We start from the raw sequence: 21,564 nt of genomic DNA, 5'->3' as shown, positions 1-21,564 counted from the left end.
CTAGCCTAGGGTCCAAGCACCCCTCCATTGATGGTAGGGGCCAAAGGCATAAAATAGGTTGGGAACCCCTTCCCCAAAGATTGCAGAGAATGTTGTGAAAAATAAAAAAAAAGAACATTTTGTGGGCGAAAATGCCTTGTTAGAACATAGAAGGATTCAACACAGGAACAGGCCATTCGGCCCATAATGTTGTACTGAACCCCCTAAAAAGCAAATCAAAAACACCCAAATACTAATTCCTCCTACCTACAGTATATCCATATCCCTCCATCTTCCTTATATCCATGTGCCTATCCAAACGTCCCTTAAAAGCCCCTAATGTAGTTGACTCTACCACCATACCAGGCAGCGCATTCCAGGCATCCATCACTCTCTGAGTAAAAAAATTACCCCACACATCTCCCTTGAAACTAGCCCCTCTCACTTTCAATGCATGCCCTCTGGTCCCTGGGAAAGAGATCCTCTCTGTCCACTTTATCTATGCCTTTCATAATCTTGTAAACTTCGATCAGATCTCCCCTGAGGGAGGTCAAAGGAGAATGGCCAGACTGGTTCAAGTTGACAGGAAGCTGACAGCAACTCAAATAACCACACGTTACAGCAGAGGTGTGCAGAAGGACGTGTGAATGTATAATATGCTAAACCTTGAACTGAACAGGTTACAGCAGCAGAAAACTACAAGCATACATTCACTGGCCATTTTATTAGCTACCTCTTATTTCTAGTAAAGTGGTCATTGAGTTTAAATACTTCCTCTGTGTGCCTGGCAACACAAGAGCTAGGAATAGAATGTGTGTTTCAGTTGCCTAGTGTCAGGTATGTGAACAATGGATCTACCCAGCAGAGCAAAGTGAGTGTATCCAGGAGCTGAGCACAGGGAATATTGAATATTTGTCAGAGTCTTTGATAACATACCAAATCTCCTAAATCTTCTAAGAAAGTTGATGTACTGGCATGCCATCATGATTGTATTTATGGCTGTTATGTATTTTTTATTGAGTACTTTTGAATGCTTACTTCCATCACACAGCCAACTTCAACACCTATTTCCAGAGGAGTGATAGGTTGACTTAAGGTGTTTAATTCTGATATAAGAATATAACATTGCAAAATTTGTGGAGTCTTCAAGATTCTAGCCATGACAAAGAAGTCAAATAATCTTCGTGGACCAAATACATCCCTTTTAAAGTCCTAGTACACTCTATGGAAGCATACTATGTAAATTAAATAAAGTGCCATTTGTTTAGGATTTTCTTGGACTGTTAAGCACTGGCAAGCTGCTATAAGTCACTAACATGCTATATTTAAATAGAGTGCAGGGACCAGGAGGAAAGACCAGCAACATGAAGCTTTGTTTTCATTCTAAAAAAAAATACAAGCACTGGTCCATCCCTCTATGGAATCTCATTTGTATCTGAAGATGACTGCTAAGACCAGTCATTCTCAAGTGTGCCACTTTCAATAAAAGCCGCTGAATAGAACATCTTGGTGTAACTAGATAAGATATTTCTCCTGAGTCAAATAACTCCTAAGAAGTTAATTTGCAGTGAATATTTAGCTGCTGCTCTTTTGCACTCTGAGTAAAGCAGCTTAACGTAGGTTCTCAAGGAAATGCCTAGTGCAATGTTATTAGTGAAGCAGTAATTAAATGATGGATAAGTAATGATTTTTAAAGTAGCAAAGTACCATAATAGAGCTCAGTGATAATGTACCAACAATGGGAACTGTTACCTCTTGATGGGCTTTTTAGTTGATACCACGATGTGTATTATTGTATGTAATCTAAACTACTACAATAAAATCCCAACTATTGTTGCCAGTAGATGTGTAGAGCAGAGAAATAGATGTGTAGAACATTATTCAGTAAGATTAAATCAATTTTATGTATTTTTCCAGGATTTGAATCAAGCAATATGGGTGAGCTGAATGGTTCTGAAAAAGAATTAAAAGATGGGGCAAGATCTTCACCAAGTCTCATTAAGACATCAGATCAGCACCTGAAAAGACTGAAGAGATCCAGTTCAGGTACATTTCATAAAACTTCCCAAATTATGGCAGTATTAACTATAGATTTTGCACAAAATTTAAGTATCAACAAACCAAAATTTAAAAGAGTACTGTATTTAGTTTAAAAAAAAGCTTTGGGACAGATTTTGCAGCGTGCTATCAATTTGGATTAGTATTATATCAGCACATTTTTGCACGTTAAGACGCTATTAGCCGAGCATTCAAAGCATACTCTGCAGTGCACATAGGAACTGCATGAACAAGAAATAACATTCAAAGAATAATGAACATACAACACAGAGGCTGAATCAGGAAGAGAAAATTGGAGCAGTAAACAAAATCAGATAAAGGAAATTAAAAGATAGAAGTGACATAAAAGCAGCACAGAAAGTAAATGAGATACCATACACAGAAAATACTTAGTATTAATTAAAAATCAAAGGAATCTGACCATACTTGTCAAACATTAATTTTCAGTGCCAGAAAGACTGTTTAGCAGTTAAATATATATGGCAGATTAAACGAAAGAGAATGTGGAAAAATAGCTTCATGTGACAGGTTAAATTTAACAGGTATTAATTTATTCTGATATGAGGAAAAACTAAGCCAAGTGTCTTAAAAGCAATATATTTGAGATATCGGAAATAAGGTGCCGGAAATATTCAGCAGGTCAGACAGCTTCTATGGAGAGAGACACTGGAAATGCCTTACTTCAATGAATTATTACCGTAATCAGAAATCATTATCAGTTCTGATGAAAAGTTGTCAACTCAAAACATTAATTCTATTTCTCAGCACAGATACTGTCCGACCTCCTAACTATTTCGAAGGTTTTCTGTTTTGCTTGTAAACAAAATGACCTAATTTTAAAATGTGCCATAGGAAGTGAGAGTCTTTAAGTAAACAAGCTATCAAAGACTCATAAAAAGGAGTACCCAATATCTAGCATTATAAATAAAGGATATAAAGTACAATGAACAAGAAAACTATGTTAGTTCTTTATAACAGATTAGCTAGATCCCATCTGGAGATACGTGACTAAGTTAATCATGCAATTGGTGGCAAATGGCATTGCAACATTGCTTTGGCCACTCAGTGAGATCAGTGAAGTACTTGACAGTTCCGCACTGCTTTCAGAATATCTCCAGAGAAATACTTAGCCCCTGTCAGATGGATCTTCTCTTCTTTCCATGTGTTCCAGTGCTTCACTGAAAACATAAGTAACACACAACATGATGGAGGAAGGTCAGGTAGCATCTTTGGAAGGAAAACCACAGCCAATGTTTTGGGCTAAGACCCTTCATCTGGATTGGAAAGGCAGGGGACAGAAGCTAGAATAAAAGGGTGGGGGAGGGGAAGGAGCATGAGCTGGTGGTCGAGCAGAGAATCCAGATGAGGGGGAAAGGTAGAAAGAGGGGGAAAAAGGGAGTGATGGGAGAAGCCCAGGGATGATAGGTGGAAGAAGCACAGGGCTGAAGGAGGAAGCTAATAGGGGAAGGCAGGGAATAAAGGGAAGGAGGTGAGGAACCAGAGGCAGGAAGGCATGGGTGATGGCATGTTTTGAGAGCTGGGAGTGGAAAAGAAAGGGTAAACCAGCCACAGGGATAAGAGAAAGCAAAAGAGGGAGGACAGAGAGGAATGGTTAACAGAAGTGAGAGAAATCAATGTTGTCACTGTCGAGTTGGAGACTAACAAGATGGAGTGTGTGATGTTGTTCTTCCAGTCTGCACCTGGCCTTGGTGTGAGGAAGAAGCACAAATGCAATCATCAATGTAAGAGAGAAGGCATGCTCTCCAACACTACAGTCCCCTGGCCCTGACCACCTCATTTTCACCATGGATGACCAATGTTCTAAGCCTACACCAATGAAACTCCCTACCTTTTCTCCACTATATTGGCAACTATATTGATGCTGTTTCCTGCACCCACGTGAAACTTATCATCTTCACCACCTACTTCCACCCTGCCCTCAAATTCACTTGGTCCATCTCCAACATCTCTCATCAATTTCTTTCTCTCTCTGGCTCCATCTCCAAGTCAGATTATCTACTAACATCTTTTACAAACCACAGTTACCTACAGGTACACTGACTAGGCTTCTTCCCATCCTGCACTTGCAAGGATGTGATTCCCTTCTCTCAGTTCCTTTGTCTCCAGTGCATCTATTTTCATGATAAGGTTTTCCATTCAAGGTCATCCTTATTTTTCCAACGATGTAATTTCCCTTCCTCTGCTGTCAATCTAGTTCACAACCACATCTCTTCCATTTCCCACACATCTGCCCTTACCCATACAGGGACAAGGGTACCCTTGTCCTCACCGTACTCCTCTTCATTCTCGATAGCTAACGCCATGTCCAACAGAAACCCACCACTAAGCTTACCACCCTCTCTCCTCCCAAACCCTCTCCACTTTCTCTCTCTGACTCCCATGTCCACTCTTCCCTCCCCATCCATTTCCCCCTCCTGGCACTTATCTCTGCAAACTGGTGTTACACATGCCCCTGCACCTCCTCCCTCACAGGCATCCAGAGCTTCTGGTGAGGCAGCACTTAACATGTGAATCAATTTGTGTCATTTATTGCATCCAGTGCTACTAGTGTGGCCTTTCCTGACACAGATTCAACTTCACCTCCCTGTATCTGGTTCCCCATCTCCTTCTCTTTATTCCATGGTCTTCCTCGATCAAATTACTTCTTCTTTAGCCCTTAGCCTCTACCACCCATTACCTCCCAGCTTCTCACATCATTCCTTTTTCTCCCACCTTCTGCCCACCCTTTCATTGTAGCATCTTCCCCCTTCATTTCCAATCTAGTTGAAGGGTCCAAAACATTGAATTCCTCTCCATCAATACTGCCTGATCTGGAGTTCATCCAACAATTTTTTTTGTATATTGCTCCAGATTTACAGTGTCTGCAGTCTCTCTCGTGTCTCTGAAAATTATGAACCTTATTGTCTCTTGCTGTGTACCATTCTTCACGGTTTCCAAAGTCAGAAGAAATTTTACAATACAGGAGAGAGAAAGAGAGCATGTCAGATCAATAATCCTTTATCATCTGATGAAAGGTTATTGACCAAAAACATTAACTCTTCCATCCTTCCTGACCTGCTAAGAAATTCCAGCAATCCTCTGATTATTTCAAATTTCCATTGACTTGAGTTTTCTGATTTTTGACAAGTTGTGAAAGGTTTTCCAGCACACATTCCCAACAAATCCACCTTTCCCAAGCCAACAAACTTCTTTTGAGTTTGCTAACTGAATGTATAACCATATTTATTTGGAAGCACAAAGTCAGCACCATGCCTGAATTTCTCTGAAGGGAACAGGTTAATTGTGTTTTATAAACACAGTCCCTTTATCAGGATCAGCATATTTCAATCCCTTAGCATCAAACCAAGACAGCAGCACCTAATCTCTGTCACTGCTGCTCTAACCTCTCCTGTACTTTCAAGTAAAGGACTTATCTTTTAATTCAAAATCTACACAACAGATACCTTTTGGCCAAGTAAATAACAATGTTAATACACAATACAGTGCATATAAAAAGTATTCACCCTCCCCCTTGGAAGTCTTACTGTTTTATTGTTTTACAACATTGAATCTCAGTGGCTTTAATTTTGCATTTGTAAACACTGATGAACAGGAAAAGACTTTTCGTGTCAAAGTGAAAACAGATCTCTAAAAAATGATTACAAAGTTCATTACAAATATAAAACACTAAATTGCAGAAGTATTCACCCCCTTTGATGTAACAAACCAAAACATCACTGGTTCAGCCAATTGGCTTTAGAAGTCACATAATTAGTTAAATGGAGATCATCTGTGTGTGGTCAAGATGTTTCAATTGATTGTAGTAAAAATACACCTATATCTGGAAGGTCCAACTGCTGGTGAGTCAGTATCATGGCAAAAACTACACCATGAAGACAAAAGAACACTCCAAGCAACTCCACAAAAAGGTTTTTGAAAAGTACAAGTCAGGAGATGGATACAAGAACATTTCCAAGTCACTGTATATCCCTTGGACTATAGTTGACTATAGTTGAGATGGAAAGAATATGGCAAGGGTGTCCTCAAAAACTGAGTAATCGTGTGTTACGTACCCCATAACTGGGTGTTTAACCAGCAGAGAAAGAAGAATCCGTTGGAGTCTGGTGGTACCAAACTAAAGTTATTAATAAAAATAAGCAAAAACCATATCAATAATGCAAATATACATATATCACAAGTTAGCAGTAATAAACCTAAAAGTGTAGGAATAATAATAATAAGCAATAATAAACAAGCTCTATCGATATCTAGGGGTAAATAAATTGTCATAGAAAAATATAAAGTTCAGTTCAGTTCATGAGTGCTGATGTAGTTATGGTTGTTGTATTGTAATCGTTGGAGATAGAGAGCGAGCGAGTGAGATGTAACAGCTACAGTCAGGCAAACCTTCCTTTGCTTTCTTAATCCGTCGTTTCTTTGTGGTCATTCAGTTATGACCTCTCCGTCCTTCTGCTAGACCGTTCTTCTGTGGTGGACTTGTCACTCTGGCATGAGTGGACACACACACAAGACCCCACCGGCCCTGCTTTAACAGCGTGAGCTTTACTGACCGATCTCCTGACTCGGTCTCCAAAGCCCCCACCTTTCTTGTGGGTTCCAACACTCAATCAGTGTCCACTGGTGTGTCTGGAGGGTGTCTCTCCAGACCTGTCTTATCCCTACCCATGGAGTCTCAGCTATCCATCACTGCTGAATGACTGTGTCCATCAAATAAGGCCACTCCTGCAGTCCACTGAGGAATGTTTATGAGCAAACTATTGTCCTTGCAGTGAAACAGTAAATAATTTTTTTAAAAAAGGAGTCACAATATGGTTAATCAGCAATTTCCCCCTCTCTTATCTGTCACAGATGTTCTTGCCTGGTTTTTCATCTCTTTCTCATGGTCAACATAACAACAGTAATAGTTTGTGTTTCTCGGGGAGGATGGTTAACTCTTCACCCCATTGTCCATCAGGTCTGTTCATCACTCATAACACCCCCATCCTTCTGGGAATTTTCACCAGGAGGGAAAATTAACTAATAAAGCACATGACTGAATTACAGAGTTTAACAAAATACAGAAGTTGTCTTAACTACAAGAATAATACAGATATACTTTCAAATTAACATCTGGATAAACAATCAGCAATTACATTGTCACTCCCCTTTACATGTTGTATTTTAATATCAAATTCCTGTAACAACAGACTCCAACTTAATAATCGCCTAGTTTTTTTTTTCCGTGTTTAGCAAAAAAAAACTAAAGTGTTGTGATCTTAGCTTAGGTGTATATTACAAAGTGTGAACCAATACATGTGTGATTATACTGTGGTACATCACAAAAGTTTGTGCAAATACTACTCTCTATTTTACTTTTAAACTTAACATTCAAACAGTCAATCTTTCATGGTGTTTTTATCTTTCACGTGCTTTGTCAAATTCCCTCAAAACCAGATCCTGTTATTCAAAGTGGCATTTGGTCAACAGTTGTCCCTTTTCCACTTAACTCTCACGTGGTTAGCTTGCTCACCAGTGTGGAATAGGCCTTCAAAGACTCCTTTCACAGGAGTTATCTTATCACCAATGTTTTCCAAACTAAGCCCATTTGCTGAACTTCCACACAATTTGTTAATTTTAAACAAGTCATTAATTTTATCTTCAGGATCTTTCATTCTATTTGTTTTCAGTTTAACAGCAGCAGATGATCCCTCTTGGTCAAAACAACATTTCAAGTTCTGCCTCTCCAAATCACATACTTGAATAACATCAGCAAGTTGTTTATCTTTAAATTTCCAAACAAACTGTAATTGATTCATAGGCACCTTGTTCACAAGCCATTGTTCAGTTAACAGTCCCTTCCTTTTGTCAACCCTTCTAAAACCAATACAAGCTTTAAATTTTCTTTATTCAGTTTAGGAACAACACCTTTCCCTTCTCCTTCAATAATATTCACATCACCAGCTTTCATCTCATCATTAACTTTTAGCACACCTTCTAACACAAACAACTGAGAATTCTCACTTTCCACTGGTACCAAGGTTAACCCTTTCTTCACTGAACCAAGTCCATCTGACCCAAAAGGACTGCATTCCTTTTCAACTAAATCAGATACCTCAGACTTTTCCTCAGTTTCAATACTAGATTCAGTACCCTGTGACTCCACATCCTTCACACCCTGAACACACACAAATGGGACATCTACCTCTTCCAGGCTTTCAATACCAGTCCCCTTTTCAAATTCTAAGTTCCCCTGATCCTCCCAGTTACTCTCTGGGCAACTCCCATCTGGAGTAATCTCAACCTTGCGGGTTAAAACAATCTTGTCTGCTAACCCAGCAGACTCCCTCAAGGTAGCGGCATCCTTTTCATCTAGGACAGCCCTTACATCATTATCGGGAACACATTTAAATTCTTCAACTGCAAACTGATCTGTCGTCAGACAGATCATCCGTGTCCAACCCTGGACCTTCTAACTGCCTTATCTGTTTCTCATCTTTACTCTGTGCCTCTATAAATTCCCTCCTTGCTAATAGTAGATCTACCTCCTCTCCTTCACTCTCTTTCAGCCCACTATCCTCCATTTTACCACTCTCTAACCCCTCTTGGTACAGGGTCGGTAAAAACGTCTCCGCCAAATCAACACTGGACTCATTTAAACTGGCCCCTTTCTCAGCCACCTTTCTAGACATGCTGTGAGTTATTGCACATGCGGGATAAATCTTGGAATCTATGGGCGGGTCCTCAGCACTCACAGGCTTGCTTGTCAGCTTCACTGCTGAACACACGTATCTCTCCAGATCCACACTGGAACTGGGGTTTCTCCTTCCTTCACCGACACCGTTCCTTTCGAGATAAACTTCTCACACCCCTCTTGGGCTCTATCTACCTTTGCCTTCCTCATCGATCTGCTGACCGACTCAATGCAACTTGTAGGGATTGCTGTTTTCCCTTTTCCTGTCTCTTTCTTCGGAGCAAAGCACTTAGATGCTATATGACCAGCTTTCCTACAATTATAACACGTAAAGCTAGGAAACTTGCTGCCAGCCTGCTTTTCCTCCTCCTTACCTTTTCCACTAGCTCCCGGCTTATTCTCTGCCATTGCCGGTGGGCTTTATCTACCGTCCCTACTGCCTCTCTGGTAACTCTTATTTGAGGAAAACTTTGACTTGTGGGTTAAGGCGTACTCGTCTGCTAACTTGGCAGTCGCAGACAGAGTCTCTGTCTCCTTCTCATCCAAGTACGTCTTCATACTCTCAGGGATACAACTTTTGAACTGCTCTATCAGTATGAACTGTAACAGGTTATCATAATCTTCATCAACCCCTTTTGAGGCGCACCAATGCTCACAATTTATTTGCATCTCACGGGCAAACTCTAAATACGTGTGGTTCCACGGCTTTCTCAAGTTCCGGAACTTCTGCTGGTATGCCTCTGGCACCAACTTGTAACTCCTCAGTACAGCCCTTTTTACTTCCTCATAATTCCTAGACTCATCCATGGACAATGCCGAATACGCTTGCTGATCCTTCCCCCTAAGTACGCTCTGTAACAGAACAGCCCATTTTCTCTCAGGCCAGTTCTGATTCACAGCCACTTTCTCAAAGTGGAGGAAGAACTTATCGACATCTACCTCCTCGAATGGAGGTACCAACTGGATCTCCCGACTAATCTTGAACCCCTCATTTGGGTCTGCTGCCCAGTCTCTTCCCTGTTGTACCTTTAACCTCTCTATTTCCAGTGCATGCTGCCTCTCTTTCTCCCTTTCCTCCATCTGCCTTTCAGCTTTCCTCTCTTCCTCCTCTCTTCTCCATTCAGCTTCCTCTTTTTGCCTCACAGCATCCTCTCTTTGCCCTGCAACTTCTCTCTCTGCTTCCAGCTGCCTCATCTGAAGTTTATGCTGCCTTTTCTTCTCTTTCTCAACCAACCTTAATTTTTCTATCACTAACTGAACCTCCCCCTCAGCTGGTTTCCTCTCAGGGAACAGGTCCAATACATCCAGTGTGAACACACCCTTGGATACATAATGCATAACTATTTCTCTCTGTATATCCACCTTTCTCATCAACTATTTCACCTCTGGGAGATCTAATCGTTTCGCAACAATCACCAATTCAGCCTTCCTGGCAACCTCTAACGCCCCCGAAGTCGGGTCTTTTAAAAATTTGACAATGTCCATCTCTGCTGGTTTCCCGTCTGGTTATTCTCACAACTAGATCAGATAAAGGACTTTTATCCCGATTCACTGGCCCCCTCATTTGGTAATCAAATCCCAGATGAGTCCCCAATCTTTTACATACCTGTAACTGGGTGTTTAACCAGCAGAGAAAGAAGGATCCGTTGGAGTCTGGTGGTACCAAACTAAAGGTGTTTATTAATAAAAATAAGTAAAGACCATATCAATAATGCAAATATACATATATCACAAGTTAGCAGTAATAAACCTAAAAGTGTAGGAATAATAATAATAAGCAATAATAGACAAGCTCTATCGATGTCTAGGGGTAAATAAATTGTCATAGAAAAGTATAAAGTTCAGTTCAGTTCATGAGTGCTGATGTAGTTATGGCTGTTGTATTGTAATCGTTGGGGAGAGAGAGAGAGCGAGCGAGATGTAACAGCTACAGTCAGGCAAACCTACCTTTGCTTTCTTAATCCATTGTTTTTTTGTGGTCATTCAGTTATGACCTCTCCGTCCTTCTGCTAGACCGTTCTTCTGTGGTGGACTCATCACTCTGGCATGAGTGGACACACACACACAAGTCCCCACCGGCCCTGCTGTAACACTGTGAGCTTTACTGACCGATCTCCTGATTCAGTCTCCGAAGCCCCCACCTTTCTTGTGGGTTCCAACACTCAATCAGTGTCCACTGGCATGTCTGGAGGGTGTCTCTCCAGACCTGTCTTTTATCCCTACTCACGGGGACTCAGCTGTCCATCAATCCTGAAAGACTGTGTCCATCAAATAAGGCCTCTCCTTCAGTCCACTGAGGAATGTTTATGAGCAAACTATTGTCCTTGCAGCAAAACAATAAATAATTCAAAAAAAGGAGTCACAGTACGGTTAATCAGCAATTTTCCCCTCTCTCTTATCTGTCGCAGATGTTCTTGCCTGGTTTTTCTTCTCTTTCTCATGGTCAACATAACAACAGTAATAGTTTGTGTTTCTTGGGGGGGGGGGATGGTTAACTCTTCACCCCATTGTCCATCAGGTCTGTTCATCACTCATAACACCGTGCAAGAAGGGGACTAATAAGGGAGGCCACCAAGAAACCTATGACAACTTTGGAGGAGTTACAAGCTTCAGTGGCTGAAATAGGAGAGACTGTGCATACAATTGTTGCCTGGGTGCTTCACCAGTCGCTGCTTTATGGGAGTGTGGCAAAGAGACAGCCACTGTTTGAAAAAAAAACCTCACATGAAATCTCAGCTGGAGTTTGCCAGAAGTCAGCTGGAAGAAGGTTCTATGATCTGATGAAACCAAAATAGAGCTTTTTGGCCATTAGACCAATGGTTACGTTTGGTGTAAGCCAAACACTGCATATCATCAAAAAACACACCTACTGTGAAGCCTGGTGGTGATTGCACCATGCTGTGGGGATGCTTCACTGCATCAGGCCCTGGAAAGCTTGTGAAGGAAGAGGGTAAAACAAATCTAGCAAAGTACAGGGAAATCCTGAAGGAAAAACCTGATGCAGTCTGCAAGAGAACTGCACTTGGGAGAAGAGTTATTTTCCAGCAAGACAGTAACCACAAGCATAAAGCCAAAGCTACACCGGATTGGTAATAAAGTTAACATTCTGGAGTGGCCAAGTCAAAGTCCAGACCTCAATCCAATTGAGAATTCATGGCTGGACTTGAAAAGGGCTTGATCCCCATGCAATCTGACAGAATTTTGTAAAGAAGAAAGGGGGAAAATTGCAGTATCTAGATGTGCAAAGCTAATAGAGACCTATCCACACAGACTTAAGGCTGTATCTGCTGCCAAAGGTGCATCTACTAAATACTGACTTGAAGGGGATGAGTAATTATGCAATCAATTATATTCTGTTTAATAATTGAATTACATTTAGATCAGTTTGTAGAAATTTGTTTTTGCTTTGACATGAATGAGTCTTTCCTGTTGATCAGTGTCAAAAAAGCCAAATTAAATCCACTCTGGCGCACACAAAATGCTGGAGGAACACACCAAGCCAGACAGCATCAATTAAAAAGTGTACAATCAATGTTTGGGGCCGAGAACCTTCTGAATTAGAAGGTTGTGGGACGGGAGGGAGAAACACAAGGTGAGACTGGGAGTGGGGTGAGAGGTGAAGTAAAGAGCTGGGAAGTTGGTTGGTGAAAGAGATACAGGGCTGGAGAAGGGGAAATCCAATAGGAGAGGACAGAAAGCAATGGAAGAAAGAAAAAGGGTGAGGAGCACCAGAGGGAGGCGCTGGGCAGGCAAGGAGTTTAGGTGAGAGAGGGAGAAGGGGGGAATAGATAAGAAAATGGATTATGAGGTTCAAGAAATCGATGTTCATGCCATGAGGTTGGGGACGACCTAGACAGAATACAAGGTGTTGTTCCTACAACCTGAGTGTGGCCTCATCATAATAGTAGAGCATACTATGGATGGACGTGTCAGAATGGGTGGCCACTGGGAGATCCAACTTCTTCAGGTGGACAGAGCGTAGATACTCGGCAAAGCCGTCTCCCAGTCTACATTGGGCCTCACTGATATAAAGGAAGCCACACCAGTAGCACCTGATATAATAGTTGACCCCAACAGATTCGCAGGTGAAGTGTTGCCTCACCTGGAAGGACCTTTTGGGGCCCTAAATGGTAGTGAGGGAAGAGGTATGGTGGCAGATGTACAAGCAGGTTTTTATCCATTATACAGTACCACCAAGGAGGCATCCGATTAGTCCGAACTTCATTCTGCAACAGGATAATAACTACATAATGCATCATTAGTGGAGAGAACCTGGCCTAACTTATGTTCAAAGGACATCCAGATGACTTCATCAACTTTGGGCCATCCAATCTATGTAGGATGACCCATAGAACCTCCCCGTTGACCAAAGCGTGAAGTGAATGAAAACTGTATACAGATATACAGATCGCTAGACCAGCTGTTAGTAAAATATGCTTGTAATGTTTTAGTCTAGTCTAAAACCATGTTGCACATATCATGTGTTATTGCCTGCTAATAAGACAAGTGTCGTTTTGCAATTTCTAGAATTATGTACATTTGGGCTCAAAGGTGCTGCTCAACAGCTCATTCAGAGCTGATCTGTGTACCCTTCAACAATTGAATTCTTCACTCTCAGTTATCAAAGATCGACCAAACAAGTAAACTTTGGCAAGGCAGTTGCCAGGGGTGAAAGTAGTAGAAAGGCTTCTGATCCATTTTACAGCATTTTAAACAGTATTTGGAATGAAGAAGAAATGACTCAATAGATCAGGATCTGTCACCCTAGTAAAATGGATGAGCAAGTTGTAAGGTTCCTTTTACAAGTAATTCTTGTTATATGCCATATCAGCACATCACAATTCAATGCAGTTCATTAAGTAGTGTGCAGTATTAAAGACTAATTCTGCATCTCTTGATTTTAATGTATGAATATTGTACCAGAATCCAAGATGCTTCAGGAGGTAAAGAGCATTTGGTTGCCATATTAGTCTTTACCAGTCTCATCAGTTTATTTTGATTTCTGGTTTTGAGAAGATTGACAATAATTATCAGTGCCATTTACATTTACACAGCACAAGAATCAACTTATTTATTGCAGCTTCCTCAAGTTGTGCTCCAGCCATCTCTCTTCATTCCTTAATATACTCATGAATAGTTTGGAGGACCATCCTATTAATATTGAAGTTTTGACTCTTTGCAGTTGCCATCATTAACATCCAATCAATTTGTAGATAAATATTTTTCTAATTACTTTTTGCTCTCTAAGATTCTTGTTGCAAATTAGACCAATCATATTTCCAATCACCAACAACATTGCAATTGTATTTTATGCAATATTTTGTTTGTTTTAAGTATTATCTATTTTCTCCAAATTGAAATTGTGAAATATATACACCTTACAGAAGTACTTGTTGTGTTAGGACTTAACTCAAAAATAATTATTCCCTGAGCTATCTCTACACTACCAGTAATATTGTTGCTTAGCTACCTACCTTCCCAAGTATGCTTGTGAAGTTCTGGATGAATTGTTCATCATTTCCTATACATCTTCAGAACCTTTGACAAATGTGGCACAGTGCATTTTGAAACAGCTATCATTGTGTTGTATTCCAACAAGTTATTTTTCATGGCAACTTAGTTCTTGTCAGATTATTTTGTTTTGTATAGTTTTTTTATGAACTTAGTGATTGGCAAGGCAAAGGTAAAGATTATTGGTGTAAAGACAGGATGACACAAGAAGTTCTCCTTCATACCGATAATCTTTGCATTCATCAGCAAAACAATTTTCTGATTGTACAATTGTACATTTATCTCCACCATTTATGTCTCCAACAAATACAAATAGCAATTGCTTTCTGGTGCAGTAATGAATCATCCAATTGTGCCCTTCTTAAGGCTATCTGTGAAAATTCCTGTATTTTCTCATAGCCACTTACAACTTCCTACCTTTTATCCCATCTGTTGATGTACTTCCCTTCTGAACTTCCATTTCATAACTTTCCTCCAATACAGTTCGTTTGTTCTACTTGACATCAGTATTAACTCTCTACAATTACAAAGTGCTGAATAACTCTGGATTAGATTAAAAAATTAAATTTGTTCCCCACTGGGCAATCAGATCACTAAAACAGGAACTAATCAATTTGCATAGCAACCTATTCCAATTTATAAACAGAAATCATTTATAAAAAGAACAGCTCTTTCCATTTAACCAGTTTGTCTTTCATAATTAGCAGTAACTCACATTAGTGATTAGTTCAGTCTAGGGTGTAATAGAATTGTAGGTAGAGTCGGCTAGATATGCCTTCGAAATTTTTTTCCAAACATCAACACAAAAGAGCACAATATCTCAATTAACATGGATTCATGCTAAAAATTTGTTCATTTGGGCAAATTGCTCTGCCTAAAACATGCAACCAAGTGGAAAATCGTGCTCCTAGTATTTATGATTTGCCATATTTTATGCACCACATAAAGTAAACGTGATAATTGACAATGAAACATTGACAGATTTATATATTTTCAATTTAGATGAACAGCTTCCAGAGTACTATTGTAGCGGTGTGCTACACGCAGCGCTGAAATAACAACACGTAGTCGGTGAGCTGCAGTTGCAAAAAAGATTTATTCAAACTTTGCGGCCTCGCTTTAAAGCCTTCCTGTTCCCGCCCTCCCCGGGAATATTCACAGTCCCTTCCCGCGCGCGGGCTTTTCCCCTTGCTGGTGAAGAAGGCTTGGTGCCCTTTTTGGGACCGGCCTCAATGCCGGCACGCACCACTTTGTGAGCCGGTTCGAGTGCGCTGGGAAGTGGGTCGCCACATAACCCCCCCCCCACCAGAACCGGCGATATACCCCCCAATGTCCTCAGTCTGGGTTGGTGTCTGTTTGGGAGGTCTGCCTCTGCGTCGCGGTGCCTGAATCTCGACCGGCTGCGCCAAGTCCACATGGGCCGGTTTGAGTCAGTCCACTGTGAAAACCTGCTCTCTCCCCCCAATGTCCAGCATGAATGTGGACCCATTGTTTCTGATCACTGTAAACAGCCCCTTGTAGGGCCGCTGTAACGGAGTCCGGGGTCCGCCCCATCGTACAAAAACGAACTTACAGTTCTGCAGATCTTTGGGTACGCAGGTCGGGTTCTGCCCATGCTGCAAAGTGGGTATGGGGGCCAGGTTACCGAGCCTCTCACGTAGTCTGTCCAGGACTGCTGCGGGTTCTTCCTCTTGCCCTCTTGGGGCAGGTATGAACTCTCTTGGGACAACCAGGGGTGCGCCATACACCAACTCGGCCGAAGAGGTGTGCAGATCCTCTTTGGGCGCCGTGCAGATTCCGAGCAGGACCCAGGGAAGCTTGTCCACCCAGTTAGGCCCTTTAAGGCAGGCCATGAGAGCAGACTTCAGGTGACGGTGGAAATGCTCCACCAGTCCGTTCGACTGTGGGTGGTAGGCAGTTGTGTGGTGCAGCTGTGTCCCCAAAAGGCTGGCCATAGCGGACCACAGGCTGGAGGTGAACTGGGCGCCTCTGTCGGAGGTAATGTGGGCCAGTACACCAAAGTGAGATGCCCAGGTTGCAATCAGTGCTCGAGCGCAGGATTCAGAGGTGGTGTCGGTGAGCGGGACCACCTCTGGCCATCTTGTGAACCGGTCCACGATAGTCAGGAGGTGCCGCGCTCCTCGCGACACTGGCAGGGGGCCCATGATATCCACATGAATGTGGTCAAAACGCCGGCGGGTGGGGTGGAACTGCTGCGGCAGGGCTTTGGTGTGCCACTGCACCTTGGCTGTTTGGCAGTGCATGCACATTTTGGCCCATTCACTGACCTGCTTGTGGAGTCCATGCGAAAAGAACCTGTTGGCTACCATCCGGATGGAGGGGTGCGCTAAGTTGTGAATGGAGTTGAAAACGCGCTGCCGCCAGGCTGCCGGGACGATGGGGCAGAGTTGGCCGGTAGCTACGTCACACAGTAGGGTCCTCTCACCTGGGCCTACGGAGAGCTCCTGGAGCTGCAAACCAGAGACTGCAGTTCTGTAACTACGGATCTCCTCGTCTGCCTGTTGCACCTCCGCCAGCGCTTCATAGTCTACCCCCTGGGACAGGACTTGGATGTCAGGTCTGGAGAGAGCGTCCGCCACGACATTGTCCTTTCCCGAGACATGCCAGACATCCGTCATGTATTCGGAGATGTAGGACAGATGTCGCTGCTGGCGGGACGACCAGGGGTCGGACGCTTTCGAGAACGCAAAGGTAAGTGGTTTGTGGTCCGTGAACGCGGGGAAGGGCCTACCTTCTAAGAAGTACCTGAAATGCCGGATTGCCAGCGACCCTCGATGAGTTGTTCCAGCACTCCACCAACTGCCGTGTTAGATGCGTCCCCTGTGAGGGCGGTAGGGACGTCCGTTCTGGGGTGCACTAGCATCGCGGCATTTGCCAAGGTTTCCTTGGTTTTAACGAAAGCGGCGGTGGACTCCTCGTCCCAGGTAATGTCCTTGCCCTTACCCAACATCAGGGCGAACTGGGGGCGCATGTTTCGGGCTGCTGAGGGGAGGAAGCGGTGGTAGAAATTCACCATACCCACGAACTCCTGAAGGCCTTTGATTGTGTTGGGTCGGGGGAAATGGCGGACTGCGTCTACCTTGGCGGGCAGAGGGGTTGCCCCATCTTTAGTAATCCTGTGGCCCAGGAAGTCGATGGTGTCAAGCCCAAACTGGCATTTGGCCGGGTTGATTGTTAGGCCGTATTCACTCAGTCGGGCGTAGAGTTGACGGAGGTGGGACAGATGCTCCTGACGACTACTGCTAGCTATGAGGATGTCGTCCAAATAGATGAAAGCGAAATCCAGGTCGCGTCCCACCATATCCATTAACCGCTGGAACGTCTGTGCGGCATTCTTTAGGCCGAATAGCATGCGGAGGAACTCAAAAAGGCCGAACGGGGTGATGAGTGCCATTTTGGGGACGTAGTTCGGATGTATTGGGATTTGATGGTATCCCTGGATGAGGTCCACCTTGGAGAAGATCCGTGCGCCATGCAGGTTTGCTGCAAAGTCCTGAATGTGCGGCACAGGGTAGCGGTCCGGTGTTGTAGCCTCGTTCAGCCTGCGGTAGTCGCCACATGGTCTCCAGCCCCCTGTTGCTTTGGGCACCATGTGCAGGGGGGAGGCCCAAGGGCTGTCAGACTGCCATATGATCCCTAATTCCTCCATCCTCTTGAACTCCTCCTTCGCCAGTCAGAGCTTGTCCGGGGGAAGCCTTCGAGCACGGGCGTGGAGGGGTGGTCCTTGTGTCAGGATGTGGTGCTGTACACCATATCTGGGAATGGCTGCTGTGAACTGCGGTGCCAGAACCGATGGGAAATCCACCAGGACTCTGGTGTAGTCATTGTTGGACAGCGTGATGGAGTCTAGGTGTGGGGCCGGCAACTGGGCTTCACCCAGGGAGAACGTTTGAAAGGTCTCGGCGTGGACCAGTCTCCTCCCTTGCAGGTCGACCAGCAGGCTGTGAGCTCGCAAAAAATCCGCTCCCAGGAGCGGTTGGGCTACGGCGGCCAGAAGTCCCACGTGAACCGGCTGGAGCCGAACTGTAGCTGCACCGTACGGGTGCCGCAGGTCTTTACTGTGCTGCCGTTCGCAGCCCTCAGGGTGGGACCCAGTTCTCTGTTGCGGGTGTCATAACTCATCGGAGGTAAGACGCTGATCTCAGCTCCGGTGTCAACCAAAAAGCGGCGTCCTGACTGCTTGTCCAAGACTTACAGGAGGTTATCCCAATGGCCAGCCGCCATAGCCATCAGCAGCGGCTGGCCTTGGCGTTTCCCAGGAACTTGCAGGGCGGGCTACAGCAGTGGGCTTCTGCACCCCACCACTGGTGGTAGAAGCACCATTGTTCGTTGGTCTCCTCACCCTGCCTCTGGGGTTAGTGGGCTTTGCAGCCGGGCCTGGTCTGGTCTGCTGCCGGGAGCATGGCTTGGTGATCTGTGCAACGGACGCCCCACTCTCCTTCTTGGCTTTCCACAGCACATTCGCCCGGGCTGCCACCTTCCGGCGGTCGCTGAAATCCGCGTCGGACAGCAGCAGGCGTATGACCTCGGGCAGCTGCTCCAGGAATGCCTGCTCAAACATGAGGCAGGGCTTGTGTCCTCCGGCTAGGGACAGCATCTCGTTCATCAAAGCCGACAGCGGCCTGTCTCCCAAACCATCCAGGATCAGTAAGCGGGCAGCTCGCTCGCACCGTGAGAGTCCGAAAGTCCTTATGAGCAGGGCTTTGAATTCTGTGTATTTGCCGTCCTCCAGGGGCGACTGTATGAACTCTACAACCTGGGCGGCTGTATCCTGGTTGAAGGAGCTCACCACGGAGTAGTAACATGTGGAATCCGCGGTTATCTGCCGAATGTGGAATTGGGCTTCTGCTTGCTGGAACCATAGGTGAGGTCACAGCATCCAGAAGCTTGGCAGTTTTAACGAAACTGCATGAGCAGATGTGGCGTCGTTCATCTCCGGTCCAAATATTGCCAAATTGGCTGTCGGGGTCACCAATTGTAGCAGTGTGCTACATGCAGCGGTGAAATAATGACACATAGTCGGTGAGCTGCAGTTGCAAAAAAGATTTATTCAAACTTAGCGGCCTCGCTTTAAAGCCTTCCTGTTCCCGCCCTCCCCAGGCGGGAATGCTGTAGGGGGCGCATATTCACAGTCCCTTCCCGCGCGTGGACTTTTCCCCTTGCTGGTGAAGAAGGCTTGGCGCCCTTTTTGGGACCGGCCTCAATCCCGGTGCAAGCCAATTTGTGAGCCGGTTTGAGTGCGCTGGGAAGTGGGTTGCCACACTATGCATACTTGTTCCATGATGTTGTAATAACCATAAATTAAACTACATTTTTTAGCAAGTGTTGTTAAAAGTTCCTAAATATGAACGTGCTTACTTTGGAATCTTTTCATGACCAGTAGAGTACTGCAGCATACAAAACAGATCCTTTGACCCATCATCCATGCTTTCCTGTCCTAGACCCATTTCCCTTAAAATGTTCCCCTTAAGTATTTCACATTTCACTTTAAACCTATAAACTCTAGTTGAGTCTCATCAACCTCAGGGGGAAAATGTTTACATGCATTTACCATATTTATACACCTCATAATTTTGTATACCTCTTTAAGATTCCCCCCCTCATTCTCCTATGCTCCTGGAATAAAGCCCTAACCTTTTCAATTTTCCCTATAACTCAGGTCCTCAAGTCCAGGCAATATCTCTTAAATTTTCACTGCAGTCTTTCAACTTATTGATCTTTCCTGTAGGTAGGTAGGTGGCGAGAACTGCACAGTCCTCCAAGTTCAGCCTCACCAATGTCTTATACAACTCCAGCATAACATCTCAACTCCTGTATTCAGTGTTCTGATTTTTGAAGGCCAATGTGCCAAAAGATCACTTTATGATCTGATCTACCCATGACACCACTTTCATGGAACTAAGGTATTCACAGATCCCTTTGTTCTACCGCACATGTCAGTGCCTTTTTCCCTGTGTAAGTCCTACTCTGTCCTTCCAAAGTACAACACCTCACACTTGTCTGTCTACATTAAATTTCATTTGTTGTTTTTCAATGGATTTTTTAAGTTGCTTCAGATCATGCTGCAAGCTTTGATAGCCTTCCTCGCTGTCTGTTATATCCCCAAAAATTTGCCAATCTAGTTTACCACATTATTATTAAATTATTGGCATTTAAATTTTGGCACAGTAACATAATGGCTAACACAACACTTTACAGCATGCCAGCTGTAAGATTGGGGTTCAATTCTCACTGCTTTTTGTAAGGAGTTTGTATGTTCTGCCCATAACTGTGGATTTCCTCCGGGTACTCCGATTTCCTCTCACACTCCAAAAACATGCAGTTTGGGTTAGTGATTTACAGGCATGCTGTGATGGTGCTGCAAGGATGGATGCCATTCTTGCTGATTTGATTTGACACAGAAAGATACAGTTCATTGGATGCTTCATGTACATGTGACAAGTAAAGTTATTCTTTATAGAATCATTAATGTAGATTAAAAAACAGCCATGGACCCAGTATTGACATACCACTAGTCACAAGCCTGCAGTCAAACAATCATCTACTACCACTCTCCATCTTTTCCCACTAAGACAAAGTTGAATCAAGTTTCTACTCCTGAACACCTAGCAACTTAACCTTCTACACCAGCCTCAAATGCGGAGCTTTGTCAAAGGCCTTGCTGAAGTCCATGTAGGCAATGTCCACCTTCCTCATAACGTCCTCAAAAAAATCTCCATAAGATTGGTTAGCCTACCATGTACAAAGCCATCTGGACTATCCCTAATTAGGCCCTATCTATCTCTAATCAGTATCATCCTTGAAAGTTTATTAGTTCAAGTACAGATGTGAGACAGTGTTATTCCGGCTGTCCACTCAGTCAAAAATGGTCATGTCTTCTCTATAGCACACCCTACACTTGCAGTTTGAAAGGATACAGTTTTGCTTTTCCCAGAAAACTAATGTGTCCTTCCTTTTTCATTTTCACATCCTAATATGACATTAGATTGTAGCACATACAAAATGCCGGAGGAACTCAGCAGGTCTGGCAGCATCTGTGAAATATAGAAACATAGAAAACCTACAGCACAATACAGGCCCTTCGGCCCACAAAGTTGTACCAAACATGACCCTACCTTAGAAATTACTAGGCTTACCTATAGTCCTCTATTTTTCAAAGCTCCATGTACCTATCTAAAAGTTTCCTAAAAGACCCTATTGTATCCTCCTTCACCACCGTTGCCGGCAGCACATTCCACGCACTCGCCACTCTCTGAGTAAACAACTTAGCTTTGACATCTCCTCTATACCTACTCCCCAGCACC

At 43.7% G+C, this 21,564-nt stretch overlaps 1 protein-coding gene across 1 annotated transcript in view; it reads left to right on the top strand.

Moving 5' to 3' along the window:
- Nucleotides 1-21,564, top strand: part of LOC140726563 (putative Polycomb group protein ASXL3) — a 218,287-nt gene that overhangs the window by 83,011 nt on the left and 113,712 nt on the right. The window contains exon 5 of the mRNA XM_073043118.1: nucleotides 1,897-2,025. Coding sequence (XP_072899219.1) covers nucleotides 1,897-2,025 — 129 coding nt within the window. The remainder of the gene's footprint in view (nucleotides 1-1,896; nucleotides 2,026-21,564) is intronic.

This window comes from Hemitrygon akajei, chromosome 1 (genome assembly GCF_048418815.1).
Source record: "Hemitrygon akajei chromosome 1, sHemAka1.3, whole genome shotgun sequence".
Classification (NCBI taxonomy): Eukaryota; Metazoa; Chordata; class Chondrichthyes; order Myliobatiformes; family Dasyatidae; genus Hemitrygon; species Hemitrygon akajei.
This window is presented reverse-complemented; position numbering and strand designations above follow the sequence as displayed.